At 49.6% G+C, this 15,808-nt stretch overlaps 2 protein-coding genes across 6 annotated transcripts in view; one reads left to right on the forward strand and one right to left on the reverse strand.

Annotated features, from left to right (window-relative positions):
• HOPX (HOP homeobox) overlaps nt 1-2,431 on the forward strand; it is a 56,511-nt gene extending 54,080 nt beyond the window's left edge. For all 4 annotated transcript variants that reach the window (XM_065595816.1, XM_065595815.1, XM_005296479.5 and 1 more), the window contains one exon: nt 1,747-2,431. In XM_065595816.1, the coding sequence (XP_065451888.1) occupies nt 1,747-1,824 (78 nt within the window). In that variant the 3' untranslated portion in view covers nt 1,825-2,431. The remainder of the gene's footprint in view (nt 1-1,746) is intronic.
• Nucleotides 2,432-7,841: 5,410 nt separating this feature from the next.
• Nucleotides 7,842-15,808, reverse strand: part of SPMAP2L (sperm microtubule associated protein 2 like) — a 62,415-nt gene continuing 54,448 nt past the window's right edge. The window contains exons 7-9 of one of the 2 annotated variants that reach the window (XM_024111083.3): nt 13,628-13,759; nt 10,669-10,844; nt 7,842-8,374 (exon numbers count right to left, since the gene is read on the reverse strand). In XM_024111083.3, the coding sequence (XP_023966851.1) occupies nt 8,260-8,374; nt 10,669-10,844; nt 13,628-13,759 (423 nt within the window). In that variant the 3' untranslated portion in view covers nt 7,842-8,259. The remainder of the gene's footprint in view (nt 8,375-10,668; nt 10,845-13,627; nt 13,760-15,808) is intronic. The other variant, XM_065595817.1, reaches the window with a different exon arrangement.

Here is a 15,808-nt window from a genome sequence, read left to right on the forward strand (position 1 = left end):
CCCTTGGTGTTCACACCTCAACTGCTAGCAGAGCACCTCACCCTCCCTGATTGAACTAACCTCGTTATCTCCACACTGATATATACCTGCCTCTGGAGATTTCCATTACTTGCATCTGAAGAAGTGAGGTTCTTACCCACGAAAGCTTATGCTCCCAATACTTCTGTTAGTCTCAAAGGTGCCACAGGACCCTCTGTTGCTTTTTACAGATTCAGACTAACACGGCTACCCCTCTGATACTTATTTCAGCTGCTGGCTTTTTATTGACAGTACACATTTTATTATGTAAGTGTTAAAAGGTGGCAAAGGCAAACACTAAGGGAATACAGCAGAGCTGAGGCATTATAACGTTGTATAGTAGGCATCCACTGGGGATGATTTATTTTAGATTAAGGGAAACAAGAAGCAAAGAAAAAACAATATGCCGTCTCCTGTGGAGAGCACAGTGTGTGTGACTCACTCTATACTAGCTGCCATCTTGGGCTAACTCACAGGGCACGCCCCTCCAGACAGGCTAGGGAGTTCACTTTACTCTTAAAGGTGCAGAACCTAGAAAATAGCCTACCTGTACTACAGGGATCTAAATTTGTAACCAAACTGTACTTATATCTGCAGAGAGCCGTTCTGCTTCTTCCTTGTGCACTTTGAAATAGTTTCCTCTTTGATTACCACCCTTGTCATCTAAAGCATATGTTGGTCCCACCATTGGATTGGAGGACAAGGGTCGTTTCACTACTCCAGGTTTTCCAGCATTGCTGCTCATGCAGTGCCAATCATATTCTGGCCATTTAGGCAATACTTACTTCTGTGAATTAGAAAATCAAAAATGCCAGTGTTAAAAATGTGACTTAGATTATCTGTCCTGCAAAATCTGCAGCAAAAAGACAGAATTTAGTCCTATAGTGAAGATAATTTCCACACTTATATTAAAAAGAAGAACAGGAGTACTTGTGGCACCTTAGAGACTAACAAATTTATTAGAGCATAAGCTTTCGTGGACTACAGCCCACTTCTAGTCTCTAAGGTGCCACAAGTACTCCTGTTCTTCTTTTTGCGGATACAGACTAACACGGCTGCTACTCTGAAACTTATATTAAAGTGCATTGTGATCACAGCCTTCAATATGCACATACACTTGTACTCACTACCGCCAACCAAGCCCTATTTGTGTGCTTGGAGATGTACAAACATCAACTCCCATTGTGCACAAAGCTGCCTGCAGGTACTTTGCCCATGCAGGATTAGGGCTATAGTCCCTGCCCTGGGGAGCTTTCAGACCTATTTTATATGTAAAAGATTCAGTCCAGTGACCCACGTTCCTTTCCCCACTCTCTGATGTCTACACTAACTGGGAGCACAGGACCGCTGCACACCTGGTATCAAAGCAAACCCTTGCTGCAAGACAGCCACATCTCTCATTCTCTCTGATGCTTTCTCCCATCCTGCATCCATCTGGATGTGATGTCAGACTATTGGAAAGCTAGATCCTACTGACAGAGTCTTTAGAAAGCAGGAATGTAAGCCTATGGGTAACACTGTCAAAAGCACCTAACTGACTTAGGGACTTTATTCCTGTTGATTTTTGATGGGACTTTAGGTTCCTAAATCACATAGGCACTTCCAAAAATTTTACCTTATGTGTGATTGCAGTGAAATAGAAAGTTATAGCAATGCAAAGAAGTTGTTAAGTTCATCATTCTAATTTCCTTCAAAATATTCATGTTTGTACAATTCTCTGTTCTCTAGAAATGGTTTAAGCAGCGCCTTGCAGAGTGGAGAAAATCCGAAGGGCTCCCTTCAGAGTGTGGATCCGTTAGAGACTAAGGAAGATGACTCGCTTTTTCCCTACGCACTGAAAACAACTGATTTTGCTTTTCCTTCTCACAATAGATTTTATGATCCAAAGTAACATCCTGCTATTTAACATGGTGTTTTATTTAAAGTGTACATAACCAGAAAAAAAATAATGATATCTAAGTTTATACAGCTCTTGTAACGTATTTTACAGTGGCTAAGAGGAGAGCAGCTGTACCCTGTGTGGACTAGAGTTCCATATGGCGTATAAATGTAATGTCAGCTGCACAGAGCAGAACCAGTTAAGGACCTCTGAGCAAAGCTACTACGAAAGGCAGAATGATAGTATGAAAAATTTCCTTTTCTTCTGATCCCCGTATGCACACTCAGTGCCAGCATTAACATTCTCTAGGTTCCCGGAACAGAAAACCAGATGTGTCATTAACCTGAGCTTGCTCAACTCAACACACAGAGCATTGAAAGTCACCACAGAGGAGAACTGAGGACATCCATAATTACTAGATCATGCCAAGAACCTTTGATTTTATCTGAAGTGTGTCTAATAAATGTCACTAAATGAAAAGGAATATTTTTCTGATGTATTAATAAAATTAAAACTTTCTGTTAAAACTGAAAATATTTGTGTTCTGGTCACACTAAAGTCAGTTCAAGGCCAAACGAGCCCCCATCCTCAGATCACCTAGTCTGATCTGTATATCACAGGCCAATGACCCCCATCCAGCTACCCGCATGCCAAGCCAAACAACCCGAAGTAGATGGTCACATTCTTCAGCTTGTTTCTGTCAGCATGGGGTGCTCTTAGCACATGCTCACAGCCCATCCAAAGCATTCACTATGACAACATAGGTCTTTTCTTCCCTTTCACAATAACTGTCTTTAAAAGGTTGCTGGATATTTGTAGGCCTTCTGCCCATGGCAGACCCCGGGGCAGTTTCATGACCGGAGGGGTTTTGTCCCATCTGTTGTATTTTTAAAAAGCTTTTGGATGGGTATTATCTGTCTTCCAATTTCTAAGCTCAGGAAGTGACGTGTGGCAATGCAGTTACTGAGATGACTCGGCTTTACCAGGGTTCTCAAACTTTTTCTTTCTAACCCCCTCAGCCCCCACAACACATTATAAAAACTCCACAGTCCAGCTCAGATGCTCAGGCTCAGGGCTCCAGTCCCGCTGGGCCCCAGCCAGTCTAACGCCAGCTCTCTTTGGCAGAGCCCCCCCTGAAACTGGCTCGCGGTCCCCCAGGGGTCGTGGACCCCGGGTTGAGAACCACTGCTTTAGACCAAACCAAGGGGTGGGAATCATTAGTGTACCCAAAAGTTCAGTTCCCACTGTACTGGTGAGAGTCACTAGTCAAGCTAAAGCAGTGTTTCTCAGCCTGGGGGTTGTGACCACCAGGGAGGTCACAGGACAGGTTTGGGGGGTCGCAAGTGCAGGGCTGGCTTCCTGGTGCGCTTTAACATTGTGCTGTTTGAAAGCCTAACGCCTGGGCACTCCTCCAGGCCTGAGTTAGGGGCCCAGGCTCCCCATACAATGCATGGGGAGAGCCTGGGGCTAAGAAAGGGAATCTCAAAGCAGGGGCCACCTAAGCTAACCAGAGGAAGGCGGTGGGGTGCAGGCACCTAACTCCCATGGGTCTGTCTCAGCTCATGCATCTCAGCCATGAACCTGTTCCTGGCATTGGCCCCCACGCTCAGCCCCTTCTCATGAAAAGAGCAGAAAGGGGCCCCTCCCATTACAGCCAGCAGCCAGCGCCCTCCCCTGAGCTGTGAGACACCCAGATTCAAGCCCTGCTCTGGCTGATTGGAGCAGGGACTCACAGCCAGGGCTCCCAGCTCTCAGGAGAGGCCCTGGGCACCGGCCTGTGGGATAGTCAGGGGAGGGGATGGCTCAGTCTCTCCTGTTAAAGTCATTCACCTGGCTCAGAGAAAGCAAGGGAGGGACTGACTCTAACCCAGCGACTGGGGCCTTCAACTAGAAGATGCCAGAGCCCGGTTCAAGTCCCTTCTCCAAAGCAGACAGAGCAGGGACTTGAATTTGGATATTCCCTCTCCCCAGCAAGCAGCCTGCCCACCTGACTCCTGGGCACATCCCCACTCACCTGGCTGGGTGAGATCGGAGCACACTACCAGAGGGGGTCCCTCACAGGAGAGAGGCAGGGAATTGCCCGGTTGGAGGCAGCATCCTGCTGGGGCAGCAGCAGGACTTAGGCACACACAAGGCTGCCCACCAGGCGAACTTAGCGCCTGTGGGCATTGAGATGGCGGCTGAGCAGGGCTTTTGGGAACATCAGCGGCACCTAAATATTGAACTGGCTACTGAAAGAGGCAGTTAGGTGCCCAGATCCCTTTGTGAATCCAGCCCAGAAACCTGTGTCATAGGGTAGCCTGGTCCTTCCGGGGGAGGGCTGGGCTCAGCCCGTCTGCCAGGCACGTGATGGGTTTGGACTTGGGGCAGGTGACCAGGCATCACGCGATGGTAGCCCCAGGCAAAGCTGCCCGTGAGAGGGGGCTCAAGAGCCCAGGAAGGCCCTAGGAGGCCTCTTTGGAGCAGGGCTGGCAGCGCTCCCCCGAGCAGAGAGCTGTGGGGGCTGAAAGAAAGAGCTGGGGCTTGATGTCCCACTACAAAGAGAAAGGGGAACGTACAGGCGAGCCAGACGCAGAACGGACTGGGGAAGGGGCTCCCCATGCTTCCCAGAGAGAGGGGCTGGTAAAAGGGCCCGGCCGGGAGGGGCAGAAGCTCCTGAAAGGGAGCATTTGAGGGAAGCATTCAGGAGAACAAGCCGGCTCTGGGAAAGGGGGTATTGACAAGCCGACAGCATAGAGGGGATTGGACACTTGCCCTTGTTTAGTGTGTGTGTGGGGGTGTCTCCCTTCTATCGCGCTGAGTTGCTCAGGGCAAGGCCCTGGTCAGGCACCCCCTAGCAATCCAGGAAAGGCCCAGCATGAAGTTGCGGGTGTCTGTTCTGTTTAGCTGACCTGGGATGTTTTAATACCATCTCTTGGAAGGGATATTTGACTTGCCCAAGCATCTGGGACATGATTTGAAAGCCTGAGAGCAGGGAAATTGAGGCAGCTAGGGGGCGGGGTGCTGAATGAGGCGAGATCATGTTGCTCACAGTTTTCATAGAGATTTCTAAACATTAGCGGTGCTGGCCCACAGCAACAGGGTGGGGTAGGTTTGGGAGTGTGGTAACGAAAGTGTGAGGGAAGAACTATTGCAGTGTCAGACCAACAGGCCTGAGTGCGGTGTAAGCTTTTCTCCCTGACAGGCGGGAGTGGAGTCTCTGCTATTCCCTAACTGGCTGACACGCATTCCTTTCCTAGCTCAAAGAGGACCCAATCTGGCTGCTGCCATGAGTGCTAAATATTTATTCCCCGCCAGTGGTCTGAATCCCACCCCTTCAAAGAGATGTGGAATTGCTCGTCCCAGTCAATGTGGAATTGCTAGCCATCATCATCAAGACGGTTCAATAGGACTGCCAGCAGGACTGAGTCTCCAGGAGACAAAGCATGTCTGCCCAGGTGCCTCTGATTGAACTGGAATACGACGACAATGGATATCAGTCTTAGTACACCATCTACTGCCAAAAGGCAAGGGGCTGCTGCGTAGCAATGCAGTACCACGTCTGCCGGCACCCAGATGACATATGGTGACGGTGAGGTGAGATGAGCTGAGTGGGCTCCATGCTTGCCATGGTATGTTGTCTGCACAAGTAACCCAGATAAAAAGGCGCGAATCGATTGTCTGCCGTTGCTCTGACGGAGGGGGAGGGGCCTGACGGCATGTACCCAGAACCCCCTGCGACACTGTTTTGCATCATCCGGCATTGGGATCTCAACCCAGAATTCCAATGGGCGGCGGAGACTGCGGGAACTGTGGGATAAGCCCACAGTGCAACGCTCCGGAAGGCGACGCTAGCCTTGGTACTGTGGACGTGGTCCGCCGGCTTCATGCACTTAGAGCATTTTATGTGGGGACACACACAATCGACTGTATAAAACCGATATCTATAAAACCGGCTTCTATAAATTCGACCTAATTTCGTAGTGTAGACATACCCTCAGTGTGCCACTCCCCCACGAGCACAAACTACTCTGTCATTCCTATATATGTTATACCATGGTATTACCACGTCCTATTGATTATCATCATCCCACTGAGTTTCTGTTATGCCTGTTATATCAACATGCTCATTTATTGCCAGGCACGCTAGTTCACTCTAGTATTTAGACGTCTAACATTTGTATATAAGCACTTGTACATTTTGTCAATATTCAGTTGCTTTCCTTCACAGCTCATATTTAAATGGGACGCTTTTACATTTGACTGTTCCTCACTAGCTTCTACCTGTACTTTATCAGCTTCTTTCCTATCCTCTTTACTAGTACCCCCTTTAATAACTGCATCGCTAAGGGGTGCTATTATCAATGGCTATTAGCCAGGATGGACAGCGATGGTGGCCGTAGCCTCTGTTTGCCAGAAGCTGGGAATGGGTGACAGGAGATGGATCACTTGATGATTTCCTGTTCTGTTCATTCCCTTTGGGGCACTTGGCATTGGCCACTGTCAGAAGACAGGATACTGGGCTAGATGGACCTTTGGTCTGACCCAGTATTGCTATTCTTATGTTCCCTAAATATGTGCTCTTCCACACCTATTGGCATTCCATATAGGATTTTGAGTCCATAAAGCAAAGAACAGATTACACTTGAGCATATACACATGCCTTTCATCTGTTACAGTAGCAATATACGAATAATATCCTTCATTTACAAAGTAATCCAAGTGTAAATCTATCCTAAGCATTATTTAACTGTTTCACAAAGGTATGGAGAATAGAGCTGGTTGAATAATTAATTTTTTTCAGTTCCGTGGCCAAACTGAAAAACAAACAAACAGAAAAACGTTTTGTTTCGGGTAAACCCAAAATGACAATTTTTCAATATTTCTCACCCTAAAAGAAAAATATATTTTTTTATTTTGGGTCAAACAAAACATTTAGTTCAACTCAAAATAGAATATTTCATTTCATTTTGGGAGCTTTTTACACTTTGGGGGAAATTAGCTAAATCTAGCTAAATTTTTAAACAAATCATCATTTTGAAACAAAAAATCAAAATGTTTCACTTCAGTATTTTCAGAATATGTTTTCCTTTTTTTTCCCAGCCAAAACTATTCACTGAGTTCAACCCAAATTTGCAAATAGTTTCAGTGAACCTGAAACTGCATTTTCTGGTGAATAAACTATTTGCCAAAAAAAATTCACCCCGATTGGAAATCGCTTACGAAAACCATGAGAAAGGATTTCTGCATTGGGTTGTAGGTGCCTCCCAGCGAAGCGAAAGGCATGTCTTTGCAGACCATGGTGGTTCTGGGCCTACCCATGAAGATGAAACTAAAACATGTTATATAAGAGCAATGTGAGTATAAAAAATGGGGAGTTGGATGGGAAGAAATCCTCTCATAGGGCGCTACTCCGAAGCAAAGGAACTCAGGGCATGGGGAGTATGATCCAGCCCTAATAGTGCAAAGAGATACTCTGAGTTTTTTTTATTTTTGGACACATTTTTATTTGAGAACTTGGGTAGATACACAACGTATTTAAAAGCAGCAGCAGTTGAATCACTGGAGGGCTTTTGCCTAGATCGCCCACCTCTTCTTTATTCAAACTCCCCCAAGCATACAGTCTATCTACAACAGGGGTCTCAAACTCCCGGCCCGCGAGCTTCCCCAATGTGGCCCAGGAGTTTTGGGGCCGGGTCTCTCCTTTGGCCCCACCTGCCACCCCCGGGTGCTCTCTCCTCAGGGGTCCCAGCAGCGCAGCGGAGCTGAGCAGCGTCTGCCTGCTCGCTCCAGTGGCTGCCAGCCCCTCCCTGCAGCCCAGTGGCCAATGGGATGCTGTGGGGGCAGTGCCTAGGGGAAGAAGCGCGCGGAGGCCCCCCGGCCCGCCTTGGAGTCCCAGGTAAGCGCCGCACCCCTGACCCCCTCCCAGAGCCTGCAACCCCTTCCCCTTCCCACACACCCCCTTCTGCCCCCAAACTCTCTTCTGGAGCCTGCACCCCCTTCCCACACACACCCTGCCCCCAAACTCCATCCCAGAGCCTGCACCCCAGACCTCCTCCCAGAGCCCAACCTCTCACCCCTTCTGCACCCAAACTCCCTCCCAGAGCCTGCACCCCAAACCCCTACCCCAGACCTCCTCCCCCACCCAAACTCCGTCCAAGAGCCTTAGGCAGGTGGGGGGTGGAGTTTTTTGGGGGTGGGTTCTGGGTGGCGTGAGTGACATTGGCCCGCTGGGAGGATTTGAGGACTGGCACTGGCCCTAAGGTAAATTGAGTTTGAGACCCCTGGTCTACAACATGTAATCAAACACACTGGGGATGGGGACAGCAGACGAGACAGCCATGAATCTTCTAAGGATTTAATGAACTTAAGAGCCAAGGGGTTCAGCGCTCAATAGGGCGTGCTAGTTTTTGAAGCCTGCTGGAGCAAACTGCCTTCTTAGCAGACTCCTTTACTAAAAAGGCATCTGGATCAAACTGAGCAAGGTTCGCAGTGGGCCTGGAACAGAGAAGAAGAATGGGTTAGGAGTAATGAATTGTCTGAAGACTCCCTCAGTTTTAACAATTGGAGCCTAAGTTCTAAATCTACAGCTACTAACAATAAGAGCTTGTTTTCAGGAGACCTTCAAACTGCACCCCTTACACTCTGCACAAATCACTGGTGACCTCTCCACATCTCTCAGCCAAGATTTTATAGCAGGTGTCATTGAAAGGTCCCAAAGTACTAAAATTTCATTATTTTTGCAAAACAGCTCACAGAACATTTTGTAATAGGTGGTGATATATTGCCACACTTAGGACGGAAGAATCCCATGCACTGCTAGAGACTAGGGACCGAATGGCTAGGCAGCAATTCTGCAGAAAAGGACCTAGGGGTTGAGGTTGATGGTGGGGTGGAAGCTGTTGAAATCATGGTGGAATTCTTCCAGGGTCTCCTTCCCATGGGTCCAGATGATGAAGATGTCATCAATATAGCGTAGGTAGAGAAGGGGCGTGAGTGGACGAGAGCTGAGGAAGCGTTGTTCCAGGTCAGCCATAAAAATGTTGGCATATTGTGGGGCCATGCAGGTGCCCATAGCGGTGCCACTGGTCTGGAGGTATATATTGCTTCCACCCCACCATCAACCTCAGCCTGGACCAATCTACACGGGAGGTCCACTTCCTAGACACCACAGTACAAATAAACGATGGCCATGTTAACACCACCCTATACCAAAAACCCACCGACCGCTACGCCTACCTTCATGCCTCCAGCTTCTACCCTGGACACACCACACGATCCATCGTCTACAGCCAAGTGCTGAGGTACAACCGCATCTACTCCAACCCCTCAGACAGAGACCAACACCTACAAGATCTTCACCAAGCATTCTCAAAACTATGATACCCACACAAGGAAATAAAGAAACAAATCAACAGAGCCAGACGTGTACCCAGAAGCCTCCTGCTTCAAGACAGGCCCAAAAAAGAAACCAATAGAACTCCACTGGCCATCACCTACAGTCCTCAGCTTAAACCTCTCCAATGCATCATCAGTGATCTACTACCCATCCTGGACAATGATCCCTCACTTTCACAGACCTTGGGAGGCAGGCCAGTCCTCGCCCACAGACAACCCGCCAACCTTAAGCATATTCTCACCAGCAACCACGCACCACACTATAACAACTCTAACTCAGGAACCAACTCATGCAACAAACCTCGATGCCAACTCTGCCCACATATCTACACCAGCAACACCATCACAGGACCTAACCAGATCAGCTACAACATCACCGGCTCATTCACCTGCACGTCCACCAATGTTATATATGCCATCATGTGCCAGCAATGCCCCTCTGCTATGTACATTGGCCAAACTGGACAGTCACTACGCAAGAGGATAAATGGACACAAGTCAGATATCAGGAATGGCAATATACAAAAACCTGTAGGAGAACACTTCAACCTCCCTGGCCACACAATAGCAGATGTTAAGGTAGCCATCTTACAGCAAAAAAACTTCAGGACCAGACTCCAAAGAGAAACTGCTGAGCTCCAGTTCATTTGCAAATTTGACACCATCAGATCAGGATTAAACAAAGACTGTGAATGGCTATCCAACTACAGAAGCAGTTTCTCCTCCCTTGGTGTTCACACCTCAACTGCTAGCAGTGCACCTCACCCTCCCTGATTGAACTAACCTCGTTATCTCCATACTGATTTATACCTGCCTCTGGAGATTTCCATTACTTGCATCTGAATAAGTGAGGTTCTTACCCACGAAAGCTTATGCTCCCAATACTTCGGTTAGTCTTAAAGGTGCCACAGGACCCTCTGTTGCTTTTTACAGATTCAGACTAACACGGCTACCCCTCTGATACTTGGCACTCACAGTTGTGGGCCACTCCAGACAGCGTGACAAAGGCTACATAAATGAACAAAGAGCATTGTATGATACATTAGCCTTACTTGTCTTAACATATTTACTAACTAATGTGCTAAATTCAGTAATCCAGAGTGGTTTTCCCAGCTCTGCCATCTCAAAAAATTTAAAAGCACTTTTCAACTATATAAACAGTCCAATTCACGAGTTGCTTCTTCCAATACTAACATGCAAACATCTCTGGGGTGGACTGGCAGCTGTTTAACAGCACAACTAGCTTTTGGGTTTCTACAAGAACTAATTCTGCTTAATACATTTCCATGTTCTATACGAAATGGCCATAGACCCAGCTGGTGAGACACAGGAACGACGACAAAGGAAAGTGCTCTCACCTCTCCTTTGAGCAAGCCCCTTTGGTGAGCACATACCTTTTGCACGGCTGGGACAGTTCCTCAATCCTAGGTGTAGTCACTGCGTGCTTTGCTGCCTTTGTCACTGGCCGTTCAGTATCACGGGCAGGCAGATACTCAGGTGACACCGCTTTTGCTTTAGCCAACTCTCGTGTCCGAACACTTGCTACTGCTTGCTGGGCAGACCTAGATACCTGTGAGAGGAACCACAGGAAGAGTTCTGTCCTGAAAGTACAGCTGTTAGATTCAAGCCGAAGGAGCGTTCTGCCATGAAGTGCTGGGCTGAATGTTAGGAAGCCATGGGGCAGCCAGTGCCAATCTGCAGCCCAGTGCCATACTCTCCTGTCAGGAGACCCCACTTCATAAACCCTTCTGTTCCCAAAGGGATTTGTACCCAGTGCAGCCCAGCAGAGCAGGCGAGATGTGACAAAGGCATGGATCACGGTAGCAAAGTCCACAGACAAGAGAAAAGGCTGGCGCCTCCTGCCCAGACACCGCCTGGCCACTGCTGTTATTTGATCCTAGGGAAGCGGCTGGGAGTCTACCAAGCCTACTAAGTTATACACCCAAGTGACAAATGCTGCACCCATCCCCTCAATCAGGGGGGCCGACAGTGCCTTTGCTAACCCTGCACTGCTTCCCCCAACCTGCCATCACAGGCTCAGTCTCAGCAAGAATGAACCTCACGGCCAGTCCTGCCCAGACCAGGAGAGAAACACGCCACCATACTCTCTGGCCTGGGCTACATGGCCCCGTTATAATGCTGGATGCATCAAGGCGACTCGTGGTAGGGACACAAAAGGGAGCACCAGCTAAAGGGGGGGCAGTTGAACTCCCCACGTGACTCCTCCCCACCCCACCCCCAACCTAGGGCCCCTGCACACTCCCCGTCCACCATTACCCGGGGGGGGGGGGGGGCTCTGTCCTCCCCCTGCGCCAGCTCCCCCTGGCAGGTTCAACTGTTCTTGGCAGCCAGGCCCCAGAGCCACTGGGAGAGTGCCCGGCAGGCTGCCCCCTGCCCAGGCTCAGCTTCTGGGGACCGTGGCTGAGTGAGCCGGAGCCCCCAGGAGTGGAGCCTGGGCAGCGTCCCAGGAGGGCAGCGTGGCTGGAAGAGGAGAGGCTCTGGCCCTGCCCGGGCCGGCTGCTGGGGGCACTAGATGCTGGGGAGGGTCACTTGACCCTTCGGCATACTGAAGGTACTGCAGACACAGCTCTGCACTGACCCTCCCACTGGCTTCTCACACACGCACTGAACAGAGGTGGGCAGAGTGGAGATGCCTGACACCCGCCAGAGAGCTAAAGTATCCCTATCAGAGCTCGCCAGCTCCCCTAGCTGCCTCTCCCGCTACCAATTCCCTCATCACAGCACGATAGGGTTGCCAACTGTCTAATCACACAAACCCAAACAACCTTACCCTGCCCCTACCCTGTCCCTCCCTCCCTTGTCTGAGGCCCTGCCTCGCTCACTCCATCCCCCCTCCCTCCGTCACTTGCTCTCCCCCACCCTCACTCACTTTCACCGGGCTGGGGCAGGGAGTTGGGGTGTGGGAGGGGGTGCGAGCTCTGAGCTCGGGCCGAGGGGTTCGGAGTGTGGAGGGGGCTCCGGGCTGAGCCTGGGGCAGGGGGTTGGGGTGCAGGAGGGGTTTAGGGGTGAGGGGAAAGAACCATTCCTGAGACTAGTCTCACTGCAGGATCTCAGCTAGCCAAGGGTTGTTAGAGACTGAAGTCTGAGTCTGTGGAATGGACCAGAACAAAGGGGCAGGGTCTGGAGTTGAGGGAATTCCTCTCCTTCATTTCCCTCTCACAGCTGGTTCTTTCCCATCAGTAGCTCTGAAATCCGCCCTTTCCTCTTCATCCCAACCACTAACACCCTGGCCCTGGACTTGATTCTCTTTTGCCCAAGCTCCTAGCCCCTTTGGTCTTATCTTTAGAATTACAGGGGTGCCCACAGCCATCAGGCCTTGCTGTGCTGGGCACGGCACACACGCAGTGAGAGAACTTTTATAGTCTACGTGGACACGGGAGGGAGAAACTGAGGCACAGAGAAGGGAGGTGACTTGCCCAAGATCACATAGCAGTGGTTCTCATCTTTTGTACTGGGGACGCCTTTCACACAGCAAGCCTGAGTGTGACCCCCCCCCTATAAATTAAAAACACTTTACAAATATTTAACACTATTACAAACGCTGTATGTAAAGTGGTGTTTGGGGTGGAGACTAACAGCTTGCGACCCACCATGACCCCCTGAGGGGTCATGACCCCCAGTTTGAGAACCCCTGGACTAGATCACCCTGGCTTGTCAGGCTATCCTATGCCAAAGCACTTTCATTCCATGCATCACCTTCGCTGCCCGGCATGGTGCACTCTCCATCTTAACCACTGCATCTCCCTCTTCCCATAAACGGGACAAGCTTCAAATGGATCTGTACTGCTGCTCCTTTTTCTCCTGGGGTAAGTGCAAAGTGCAGTGCCAGCCTGAGCACCACGTCAGGTGCCAGACAAATGCATGGGTGGGAGAAAGAATCCTTGTCCCAGGCTACAGACTGGCTGCAGACCTGTTCTGCAGCAGCTACTTCAGCCTAATGGCTAGAGCAGCTTCTCTGGGCCCTTATGCATGGAGGAGAATGAGAGGATCTGTGCAGTGCCCGCTCTCCTCCAGCCTGTCTATCTCTTACCTACCCACCCACCTGCCATCTATCCGTCTGCCTTGTGTTCATGCCTTGCACATCTTCAGGGTATCTGAGCACCATGTGCCAGGCGCCCGGGATCCAGCCTGACCCGGGATTGCACCAGAACCATTGCCCAGCGGTTCTCTGCGGGCAGGGAGGAGGATACTGGCTTGTGAAGCCTGAAGCTGTTTTTTATACACTGAATGCATAAGCATTGTCTGCTTTTGTCATCTAAGGGAGACCAATGACAGCCCATCAATAGAGAGGAAGGCCCTTCACACCAAGGAGCTGCAGCCACATTGCCTTACTGGACGGATCATGGACTCGGGACTTCCCCGGTCGTAACACAAAGTATTCTTCTGAATCTTCGGCTGGGCAAGACGTTGTGTTCTTGGAGGGGTGAGAGTCATCCTCGCAGTGTCTGTAATTTGTGTTTCAACCTACAGAGGGCAAATAAACCAGTACACAGGTCTGTTAGATGTTGGAGGCCAATATTATCACAGGCAGGTTTCTCACCTTAGGCACCTGTATAAGAGTTTGATTTTCAGAGGAGCTGAATATGCCCAGTTCCCATTGACATCAGTGGGAGCGGTCTGAAAAATCAGGCCATTTTTAATGTGGGTACCTAACCAGGGAGGTGGGTCCCTAGCTTTAGGTGCCTACATTTGAAAAGTTTGATCTCTGACACATACCAGTAACCAAGTCAGACTTAGACAGCAAGGCACAAAGCTTCATTGAAACACGCAGAACAAAAGTTAAAAATCTCCTCTTAGGGTGGGAGTTTCAAAAGTGCCTAAGTGGTTGAGGAGCACCAATCCCATTGAAAACAACGGGCCCTGGAAATGCCACCCTGAGTCCCCAAACCAACCTCCACTGTATGTTGTTTGGAAGTTTGGGTGTTGGCCTTCTTTATGGGAGGAAACAACAGGTGGGCCGAGGATGTCATGGAACTGCTGCTACGCATCTGGTGGAGCCGCAGGCAATGGAAAGGAAGGACCTTAGATAATGTTTACAGTGGCGCATTCACAATACTGTGCTCAAGGGTGGATAAACAGCAGCCATAGGAGGAGAATACAGGGATTATAAGTGAAGAGAAAAAAGGGGGATGTCTTTCCAAAGTTTGTGTGCGCGAGTGTACCTGGCAGCCACCCAACCTGCTCAATGGAAAATCACCAGGGGTGCCCCAGGCACACAAAGGCTAATCTATCAGAGGGGTAACTGTGTTAGTCTGTATCCACAAAAACAACAAGGAGTCCGGTGGCACCTTAAAGACTAACAGATTTATTTGGACATAAGCTATTTTGGGCAAAGGCTGATCTGTAAGGCAAGAAAAGCAAGAGGGGGGAATAAAACGCCTCACACAGTATAGATGGCACAGAACTGCTTAGTCTCCAGGCCTGCAGCCAGGAGTTACTGGGCCTGGGAAAAGTGCAGCAGCAGGCCCAATGGGCCCCAGGGGATCTCAGTACAGTAAAGCCGTTTCTCACCAGATGTGCAAGGTACTTGTCCTGACATCAGCCCTTCCACTCGCCTCTCCACCATGTCAGGCTCTTTATGGTCCACCAACCACTGTACTGTATTGCTTTCCCAGACCCTCACAGACTTTGATCGTGCTACTCTTCCCCCGGCTCCTACTCTCGTCCTGAACTTCTCTCAGCACCTAACTTTTCTGGCCATCTCTCCAGGCAGGCTGCAGCAGGTTTCCTGCTCCTCTCCAGCTGTGAGCACTGCTCTGACCCGTCTCGCAGTGTGTGCAGCTTGATCACATCCCTGCCAGCCCTGGGCCTACAGTAAAGGACCTGGCAGTCTGGTGGAGGAGAGGATAGACGGTCTGATGTCAGGCACCTACCTCGTACACCTGGTTTGAACCAAGGCCTATTGGACTTGAAGAGGGGGCTGACAGGACTCCCGGGAAGGTAAAGCCACCTGGCATTCACTGAGCTGCGTCCATTGTCACGGGCATATATGTGCTAATAGAACTGTAGACATTGATCCAGGGAGCTAGGACCATGCTTCATTGACAATAAACCTGACCAAATGCCTTCGCACCTTGATGGACCTTGTGGTCATTGAGTGGTTCACTTGAGATTTGCTGTGCCAGCTACCTGCAAAGAGCTGGGATGGCATATGGAGGAAACACATGCAGCCAAACAGCTAACTACACTGGGGACCCCAACCGCTGATCTGTTAAGTAAACGAGCTGCCCTCTGTAGGAATCGCGATCTAACATGGCAGAAAACTATGAGGTAGGGAACCCCCTAATACCTACTCTGCAAATCCCCACAGAGTTTGATTAAATTTGGACCCGATGAATTGCCAGCAAGGGGGGACCCATATGAATTTTAAAAAAGAAAATGGGGAAACATGACAATAGGTGCTGGTCACTTTTAACCATTACTTGGCTTCCAATTTGCCATTGCTTAATATCACTGTTTTCATCTTGATTCATTTTTTGCTGTTCTGCAGCTGGGTTTGCTGCAGCAGACCCT

Source organism: Chrysemys picta, chromosome 5 (genome assembly GCF_011386835.1).
Source record: "Chrysemys picta bellii isolate R12L10 chromosome 5, ASM1138683v2, whole genome shotgun sequence".
Lineage (NCBI taxonomy): Eukaryota > Metazoa > Chordata > Testudines > Emydidae > Chrysemys > Chrysemys picta.